The sequence below is a fragment of the Sinohyriopsis cumingii genome, chromosome 13 (genome assembly GCF_028554795.1).
Source record: "Sinohyriopsis cumingii isolate HCF-2022 chromosome 13, ASM2855479v2, whole genome shotgun sequence".
Classification (NCBI taxonomy): Eukaryota; Metazoa; Mollusca; class Bivalvia; order Unionida; family Unionidae; genus Sinohyriopsis; species Sinohyriopsis cumingii.
The window spans coordinates 27,562,900-27,573,721 of NC_142973.1; the positions used below are offsets into that span (position 1 = coordinate 27,562,900).

Here is a 10,822-nt window from a genome sequence, read left to right on the forward strand (position 1 = left end):
GAGGAAGAAGTCTTTTAGTGAAAACCTTAGATCGGTGCTGTCCAACTTTTTTGACGCCATGGGCCACTGAAAAATGTTTATCTTGAAGCCGATGGCCGCAGCAGAAAACTGAAAAGCAACGACTATATAGCTTCTCGAGTTCTGGTGGGCCATTTATAAGCAGCTGGCAGGCTGCATGCGGCCCACGGGCCATGGGTTAGACAGCACTGCTCTGGACTGGTATGCCATCCTTTCAGGAGGAGTAGCAATAACAACATTACCAAGATGGCCACTGTGGTGGCCATATTGTAGTTGAATCAACACCATAAGAAGTCTTTTAGTGAAAACTCCATGTTGATATGAACATCCATTCAGGAGTAGTTGTAATAACAACAATATTTTCAAGCTGGCATCTGTGGTGGCCACACTGGATATCAGACTGCCACAAATTTCATTCAGGACCAACTATACATCATGAAAAACTCATGGTAATATTACTTTTTATTCCGGATATGTAGCAATAACAAAATTTTCAAGTGGGGGCCATATTAGACATTAGATCAGCACCAATTTCATTTAGAACCAATTCAACAAAATAAGAAATCATTTCTTGAATATTCTGTGTTGATATGACCATCCAGTCAGGAGAGTAGCAATTACAATATTTTGACGATACTGTTGTGATGGCCATACTAGATGTCTGAGTGACTAAGGTCTATTTATTAGATGGAACGTGTTTGTAAAATTTCATGGAAATCCTCCAAGAATTTTAGGAGCAGAATAACAAACTTGTGCAAATGGATGGCTGATGAACGATGAACAATAGAGCATCCCATAAGCTCTTCTATTCTATGACCAGTAAAATTAAAAATGGCAAGAAAATACACTGGAAAACAATCTATATCAATATGAGAAAAGATTCATTACAGGAGGCTACAATCAAAACTTTTAAACATAAGACTGAGTCTTGATTCTGATCTTTTGGAATAATTAACATAATAATTTAAAATAATTTTTCAAATAACATCATTGTAAAAACAAATGTACATCTTGAACAAAAGTGGCCATAGACCATGTTTATAGAATGGCTCCATGCTACGAGCTTTCTGATACAATCAGACCTGAAAGTTATACCTATGTCTTGCTGTCTGCAAAACACATGCAACAAAAAAAATATATCAGAAATTGTGAAAATTACTAGATATTAATTTCCTGTTCAAGATCATGATGATGTGATAATAATCTTGATAACAACAAGAGCAACACAAAAAAACAGCAACATTGCAGCTACAAAGGCAAGGGCTAAGGCAGCACAATTACTGGTAACACTGCACAACATTAGACCTGGCATAGATTTTACCACACAAGACCTGGCATAGATTTTACAACACAAGACCTGGCATAGATTTTACAACACAAGACCTGGCACAGATTTTACAACACACAACCTGACATAGATTTTACCACACAAGACCTGGCATGGATTTTACCACACAAGACCTGGCATGGATTTTACCACACAAGACCTGGCATGGATTTTACCACACAAGACCTGGCATAGATTTTACCACACAAGACCTGGCATAGATATTACAACACAACCTGGCATAGATTTTACAACACAAGACCTGGCATGGATTTCACTGAGAGAACTTAGTCCAGACCTGAACATATGTCTCAAAATGCAGTATATTCAAAGTCATATGCAAATTCAACCAGTCAGGTTTAGATTTCACTTGCAAAACTCAAGGATGGACTGAAAACTAAGTCCAAAATCAAGCAAATTGAATGGCTGACATCATTTAAGTATGCTTTAAAACTAACCAATGCAATACTTTATGTCTAAATTTAAATTTTAATTAAACTTAATTTTTTTGAGATTTATATTTGTCAAATATGGGTCTGATGGCTGGGTATAGGACTTGTATTTAAGTCCAGATTTAAGTTCTGTTGGTAAATACTTGACTGGATTAAATATAAGTCTAATTTAATTTCCACAAACCACACATCTCAAGTCTAGACCAAAACTTGGTTGACATATTGGTAAAACTTTGCTCTTGTGTCATGCCAAATAAGTGATCCCTGTCTTACTGGCTATTACAGGTATCAATAAAAAAAAGTCTTACTGCAAACAAACACTAAAAATATATAATTAAAAACATCATAATAAAGCTATATTTAAATTAATAAACACCGTACAGTATATTTACTATTTTACATTGGGAACCAATCTTAATAATTAATTTAAGTAGCAGCAAACTTTCCATTTTTCATACAATCATGAAATTGATACTCCAGAAAGAAAGAAAAAAATTCAGTTTATGCATATAATAAAATCTGCAAAAAAATTGGACACCTTCAAAATATGATTATTCTTTTTCAATTTTCAATGAAGGGCTGTACTGTTAACAGAGTTTATAAATTTATTTTGAAGTTATTTCTCATCTAAAAATTAAATGTAAGGCTTATTTCCCTTGCCATAACATTCATATAATTGTCACATCCAAAAAGTATTAAAAGTGCTCTATATTTTGTCTGAAACACTCCAAATCTATCAGTGATAAATCAAATGTGGCATTGTGCCCATTAATAAAATTTTATATTTTTCTTTTTTCATTTAACATCAACAAAACACAATGTACATAATCTAACATGTACCTACCAACACTACACAGCTAATGTTTGGTCTAAAAGATGAGTATGAGACCTTGTATATAAATCTTTTGCATATTCAATATTTGTGGAACTCTGAAAGTTGTAATTAGCACAGGAAAAATAAAACTACTTCTCCCAAATAATCCATTATCTTTTAATCCTACATGTTTTCCTCAAACATACAGTATAAATAGTATGACTATCAACTGGATAAATATATTGGTGGTTAGCACATACTGGTCAGAGTGTGGGGCAAATGAAATATGCATTAATGCAAGCAACAGCTAAAATCACTCATAGCAATTAAGGTTTTCAGATGGAGATTCATTTATATCAAAACAAAATATTTAGTAATTGAAAATGTAGCTGCCTGCGATGTAGTCTGTAGAATTTTGCCTTGAAGTCAATGATATCCAACACTTAAAAGTTTCAAAGTTGTATACAATTTTGAAAAGAACAAACATTTTAGTAAAGAAACATGCAGAAATTAATAATTTAGCAAGAAACTAAACTTGTATTAGTTTAAACAGAAACATATCTGAGAAAGTGAGGGAATATGAAATAAATATTGAATAACTATCAGTGATAGAAATATTCCAAAGAGCCAATCTCCGTACAATATTTTTTCAACAGTCTTTAAGAAGAGGAATGGGAATTCATAATCCATAATTCTACTATGTGGGCAATCAAAGACCAAAATTCTATTTTACAGACAATCATGGGCAATAATTCTATTTTATAGGCAATCATGGTCAATAATTCTACTTAATGGGCAATCATAGGCCATAATTCTACTTTATGGGGAATTATAGGCCATAATTCTACTTTATGGGGAATCATAGGCCATAATTCTACTTTATGGAGAATCATAGGCCATAATTCTACTTTATGGGGAATTATAAGATATAATTCAACTTCATGGTGAATCATAAGCCATAATTCTACTTTATGGTAAATCATGTGTCAGTAATTCTACTAAATGGGCCCTAATAGGCCACAATTTTACTTTATGGCAAATCAAAGGTCATAGTTGTACTAAAGGGGCCCACAATGGCCACAATTCTGCTTTATGTCAAATCATAGGCCATAGTTCTAATGAATGGGTTCTCATAGGCAATAACTCTACTAAATAAGCTATCATAGGCCACAACTGTACTAATTGTACCTGGGGGCCCCGACTGGCAGAGTGGTCTAAAACGCTCTCCGTTACCAATCATGCCATCTCACCTCTGTCTGCATGGGTTCGAGTCTCGGATACAGCCAATGTGCATATGTAAGAAAGCTTGCCAGTAGCTTCTCGTGGGTTGGTGGTTCTTTCCGGGGTTTTCCCCAAGTTCTTCCTCCACCATTAATACTGGCAGCCATGCATAGCCTATCGTGAGCTGAAAAATGGCATTAAACCCTACAACAACAACAACTAATTGTACTAAATGATAATGTGCAACACCTGAAATGAAACTCATTCAAGGTCTTGTCACTCTAAAGGTACCTGCCAAATCTGGTTGAAATCCAACAATTCATGGCACAGAAAAAGTCCAAAGGCCAGACAACTAGGCAGTTGTTGTTGTTGTGGGGTTTAATGCCATTTTTCAGCACACGATAGGCTATACATGGCGGCCAGTATTAATGGTGGAGGAAGAACCCGGGAAAACCCCGGAAAGAACCACCGACCCACGAGAAGCTACTGGCAAGCTTTCTCACATACCCACATTGGCTGAATCCTAGACTCGAACCGCCGCAGACAGAGGTGAGATGGCAGTGATCCGTAACGAAGAGCGCTTTAGACCACTCGGCCACTCGGGGCCCCACAACCAGGCAGTAAAAACCTTGTCACAGAATGCTGAACTCAAGCTCAAAGTCTTTTCACAATGAAGACATACACCAAATCTGGTTTAAATCAAGCAACCTTTGGTATGCTGTGGAAACCTAAGTTAAGAAAACTGGCAGTCAGGGGCCATAACTCCTGTAAATGATGTGGATTGCAGGAAAGCAAACTAATTGAAGGTCTAATCAATATTTGGTTGAAATCCAACAATCTGTGAAAATTAGAGCTTGGGGTAAAGGCAATCAAGTCTATAACAACATAATGAAGACTGGAAATGAAAGCTTTATAGTTTGATTAACCCATTACCTCATACAACCGTCTTTGGACGCCTCTACAAAAGTCGCATCGAAGCGACTTTTGACGCTTCTACAAAAGTCCCATAGAAGCGTCTTTTGACGTCTGCTGTAAACATCAGCCATTTTAAGCCGGTTTTCGTAGCGCCACCTTCGGGGAAAACCCCTTATTAGATACTACATTCATTTCTGTGAATGACAATTACGTCAGATCACGTGGTCACTGTTTATGTACTGGTCGATATCTGCTATTTAAAGTAACTGGGTCGTAATCTCCACTCTCCAAAATGGCGGTCGCGGATTTCATTCAGTACTTACGAAGTTTTCATGATTAGAATCACAACTATGAAAGATTCAATAACCTAGGTAAAGGCTCTGATATTGATATAGGCTGCAATTAGTTTTTATAAATTATCAAATTTAGATGACTTAGTGATGTAGACACAGATGAAAAACTTGTAAATTTCGAGTATGAGAAATGGCAGCTCTACGGTTGGTCACACGGCCTCACTGACATGACGGTGAACGAATTCTCTCCAGATTTTAAAGCACATAGCGAATTCTTCTGTGATAAATAATTACACAGCTATAACAATCGGACTTTACTCTTAAATTGTTCCACATGTAATAGATGTGTACCAAAAATGTAAAATGGTTAAAATTGCTGTTAAACGTAACATACACTACATTGCTTAATAGTTCACAGGCAAGCTATGCGTATGCGGTCAACTAGGTAACCTGTGTTCTATGTATAGCGAGCTGCACTTTGTCACTATGCTCTATGAGGTAAAGGGTTAATATAAAGCTGCATCCCAGCTTTGATTAAAATCTAACATTTTCCCAACAAGGTTATCTTGCAGAAACCAAACTGGTGAAAATGTGATGAATATGTTTGTTATAATGAGGGACTGCCACTGATATCGAGGCAGCAAATGGCTGATTAACATGACAATTCACACAAAACTAGTTCTGCATACTGCTATTACAACTGTATGGAACAGTTTCAATCCAAAATATTATTTCCCACTGACTCACACTTTACAAACACAAACAAGACTAGACTGTCAATATTTAAACAACACAAAGAAAACAAATTAAAATTTCATAATGATATATTCATTCAAGACCCAACATAAAAATTAAATGCTGTTCAAAAAAAAATATTTCTCACATTTGTAAGTGAAAAACACCAATTTCAATAAAACAAAATGCATTTATAAACAAAAATAATTCTCAAATTTTGTCAGTGATGATAATTTGGGGAATGCTCAATCTGAGAAGAAATACACTTACACAACATTCAACAGCTGTATACTTACACACATCTTCAAATATGGTGAAAGATATATAAAAGATACATATAACAAGATTATTATTGTTTTGTAGGGCAAATATATGCGTATACACCATATTACTCACATATAAGTCAAGTCAAATTTCAAGCAACAAAGATCATGATCGGCCATAGCATAATGCGACTGCAGACCGCTTTATGTGTTGTTTGTTCTCTTGATTATTCCTAACAAACTGCAAAAATCCATATCTGCCAATGCATAATGCACCAGCTGATCTGAGTCTGTGCAGTTTACAAATGGACTCAACTTATAAGCGTGTATATACGGTATGCAACAAAATAAGCATAATATGGATTTATCTTAAGCACAGCACAATTAATTTTATTCACATAATGGTGAAGACAGAATAAATTTTCCACTACCTATGCAGATGAGTATACAAACCCATTATCTAGCATTCTTAGGTCAAGCTGAACATTCTAGTGGGCATGTAATATTTTCCTCCAACTTGTCCAGAATTTTGCATAAAATACAGAGGAAAAGTTATGATTTTATTAAAATATCAGAGCAGGGCAAGTGGGTTATTTTAGGATCTTTCCAGCAATGCCAATGTCTTCTTACTTTTATTCAAATGAAACTTTCCAACAAACCAACCACCATCTCATACTATTACAAGTTCATCTAACCATGATATAATGACGACTACGTACACTGTTTTTTTTAACTAGTCACTAATATTTGTATTTTATATGATCTGGTTAGCTATTTTTAAGAAAAAGAACGATCAGTACTTAGTCCCAGAAAATAATTTCTTTTTTCACAAATTTCAAGCTGAACTGGAAACGTTTTCAAGTATTGTATGTGGGCTTAAGTATGTGTGTGTGTGTGTGTGTTTGTAATTTGGATTTTTAATGTAGCTTAACAATTTTTCAGTCACATCACTACAATGTCTGCAGTGATGTCTAGCACTGTGAAATCATGCTGCAGACATGTAGCATCGTGTCCCACTCTGTCACATTATCCTGACATCAGACCGACAAGTCATAACACAACCTCTTAATGATAAGCTTAAAGCAAGGCAGCTGCTAGTACCATTTTTATAGGTCTCTGGTTAGTGGTATGACTTGGCTGGGGTTCAAACACATGAAATATCACATCCAAGGTGGAGACTCTAACCACTTAGGCTACTGGAGCAGTCTTATTGGGTTCATTCTCTGTGTTAATATACTGGACTTTAAAGAAGTTTCATTGACTTAATATAATCTGCTCAGTGACTGGAACTCAAACTTTTTCATGGAGTCTTGGGTTGCTGAGTAGACTAAAGCATCTGCATTTACCAAGTACTGCCATTTCACTTGTCCGTGTGAGTAAGAACCTTGGGCTCAGCCAATTTTAGTCCTACAGTGTAAGACACTTAAGTTGATATTTATGTTTTTGGTGTCAAGGTCTTACTGCCTAATTAACGGTGCTATGTAGTGTGCTTTGATGTCAACTAACATCATAATGAAAGTAAAATTTTCAGGAATATCTTGCACTTTGCAGCCGATAATGACACTTTGCTACAAATCAAAGTCATAATGTTTTAGCCACACTTTACTTACTCTGTTGTCTTTTGTCTAAAAATTTTTTAATTCTCATGCAAGCAAATGGACCTATTTTCAAGTTTTGTTGACCTACATTTCAGCTGGTTGGAATGCGATCGAAGCCTGGTATGCCGAAATCGGGTTAAGTTGAAGGATACTTCATTAACAAAACCAATAAAAATATATTAATATTGAAGAAAAGGTTTAGATAGCTTCATTTCATTCAAGATTCTTATTATCCTTTTAACTAATTTCAGTATTCCCAGCTTCCATCGCATTCCAGCCAACTGAAATGAAGGCCAACGGAACTTGAAAACATGTTCATTTGCTTGTGTGGGAATTTTAATTTATTAGTAAATAGACATCCAAGTAAGTAAAGTACGACTAAAACATTATAACTTTAATTTGTAGAAAAGCGCTGATATGGGGTGCAAAGTGTGTGAGATATTCCTGAAAAGCTGACCTATCATTACGTAGTCCTACATGTAAGACCTTGACACTGATATTTATGTTTTGGGCAACTGGGTCTAACTGCCTAATTAACAGTGCTGTGTAGCATGTTTAGATGTTGACTAACACTGTAACAAAAGTCAAATTTTCAGAAATATCTCACACAACTGGCAACCAAAAACAATGCTTTTCTACAAAGTTAAGACGTAATGTTTTACTCAGACTTTATTGACTCTGATGTCTCTTCTCTAATAAATTCAAATTCTCATGAAAGAAATGGACTTGTTTTCAAGTTTCGCTGGCCTACATTTCAGTTGGCTGGAAACCGATCAAAGCCAGGAATGCTGAAATCTGGTTTAGTTGAAATATTATTCTTTAACGAAATGAATAGAAATATATTATGCTTATTGAAACTGTAAGCAACGTCTCGTTTCATTCAGGAAACATATCCCCCACATGAATATACCTGAACATATTTTGGCATACCTCGACTACCATCAAGTTTCAACAAATTCAAATATATGTCAACAGAACATGAAAATGCATCCATTTGCTAGTGTCAGATTTTGATTCCACCAGCACAGTAAGTATATTAATTACATATCAATTTGTGGAAGAGTGTTGATATGTGGGCTGCCAAGTCTGTAAGATATTCCTGAAGCTTTGACTACTCATTCTGATGTCAACTGACACAACAGAACACAATATACAAGGCTGTTATTTGGGTAGTAAGACATAGCACTAAAACATAAATAACATGTGATAAGTCTTACATTGTAGGACTAATCATTAATCATCATCGGAACATGTTATAAAGCGTTGTTATTTAAGCAGTAAGACTTGGATGCCCAAAACATAAATATCTAGCGATAACAACATAACTAGAGGGCGCTTCAGTCAGGTGCCAACATCTTACTATTTTTGTACCACCAGGGTACCCCTCTTTACTGGGCTCCCATTCTTTTAACTTTGATTGGATAATTTCATGAATAGCGGGAACATTTTACGTGTTAACCTGCGCAAAGGAAACCATTTGGCTTTTCTTTTAAACTAGATGTTATTGGTAAGAATTTGATATAGCTCAGAGAATATTTTCATGAAAAATCCACAAAACGTGTGGATCTTGGAGGATTTATGTAAACTTTCAGCCATAAAAACAACACTTTTAGATGAATTAGTCTAAACAATTTCTATCATGTACTGAAAATGACGTTAAACACACAACAAAATATCTTTCGAACAGGAAGATTTGGGTTTTTGTAATACGTTCTGAAGATTGGAAGAGTTTTATCTTTTTTTGCAATTGCCATACACAGCTCTGACCTATTTTCTCAGCATTAAATATACACCACTTAAAATATTCACAATACTGCAACGAAACTTCATCTGAGTTAACGTGCTATTATACTGAATGCTTGTTGATATGTGATGAAGATGTGCCGTCTACCTTTTTAATGTTGTAAATTCTGGTCAGCATGCCTTGCCCACGATCATTTAGTATTGTCAGCTTTTCAGCCAACTTTTGTTGGCTTGGAACCATTGCACGAGACATGATTATTGTACAAGTTAAACATGTATCAATCAAACATTTAAAGCCACACTAAAGTGTAGCCTCAAAATGCAACCATCTTGATTGATTACTTCCGTAGCGAAACTGAGGCTCCGTGAGTCTGTCTTTTGTACGAATCTGCAATGAAGACAAAATCGTAGCCTAGCTTTGCCTACTAATATGGAACAAGGACCTAGGAAGACATTTCATTTAAATAATAATAATAATAATAATAATAATAATCGAGTATTTTCTAATAATTAAGTAATAATTCACTTTAGAAGTTCATGTGAAAACAACGTTTCTACCTTTTTTCTTCTAAAGATGAATTCATGAAATTGGAAAATAAATAAATGTAGCATTCTTATTTACCTCTTTAGTCATTTAGGCATACTTGACCCAGGACTGCCTGCTCCAGTTGTTTTGTTTTTCTTCTGGACAATTAGGTTACCATGATTACCTGTTTATGCCATTTTATTCAGTTATAATACAAGCAATAAGAAACTTTCCAATTGGTCACTTCAGAGGTTTCATTCATGTATTCATCGCTTTGTAATAAACTTCTGTCAGACTACTAGATTCTTTTCTGAAGCATTCTGGCTGTAGAATTTTTCTCTGGCAATGTTCTTTTTCAATCTTTCTTTGTTTGTTATATTCAGTTAATTTTCTCCTATTCATTTTTTCATTCTTATATTATGTTTTCATCTTATTTTATGTTATACTGTCCATATTCATTTGATCAGAAAATGTACTATAACCGATACATAATACTGCTGCAGCAATGAAGTAAATGGGGACCTATTGTGGGGTATCCATATCAGTAATGAAGCTAAAAGGGGCCTATTATGGGGCATCATTATCAGCAGTATAACTAGTGTCACCTTAAACCACAAGAAGAGCAAGAGAATAATCATTTTGACCCTTTCCTTCAGCAGTCAAATTAAAAACTTCATATTTATGAAAATGAATTTTAACATTTCTAATGATAACTATCACTAACACAAAATGCATTACTTTCTTTGATAAAAGTTATTATAAATAAATGAACCAGGAATTCTGATGGTTGCCAAAACATGAATCATTATCAATATAATATAAGTAGATCTTAATAATCAGGTTACACATATTGAAAATACATGATGACACTGAATCAACTGACAGTGATTGTGATTATGTGACAGCAGATCTGGGTC

The 10,822-nt window shown here is 34.9% G+C and overlaps 1 protein-coding gene across 5 annotated transcripts in view; it reads right to left on the reverse strand.

The window, feature by feature from the left end:
- LOC149785096 (nck-associated protein 1-like) overlaps nt 1-9,718 on the reverse strand; it is a 143,140-nt gene extending 133,422 nt beyond the window's left edge. For all 5 annotated transcript variants that reach the window (XM_089978851.1, XM_089978850.1, XM_089978849.1 and 2 more), the window contains exon 1: nt 9,528-9,718. In XM_089978851.1, the coding sequence (XP_089834977.1) occupies nt 9,528-9,632 (105 nt within the window). In that variant the 5' untranslated portion in view covers nt 9,633-9,718. The remainder of the gene's footprint in view (nt 1-9,527) is intronic.
- Nucleotides 9,719-10,822: the final 1,104 nt, after the last annotated feature.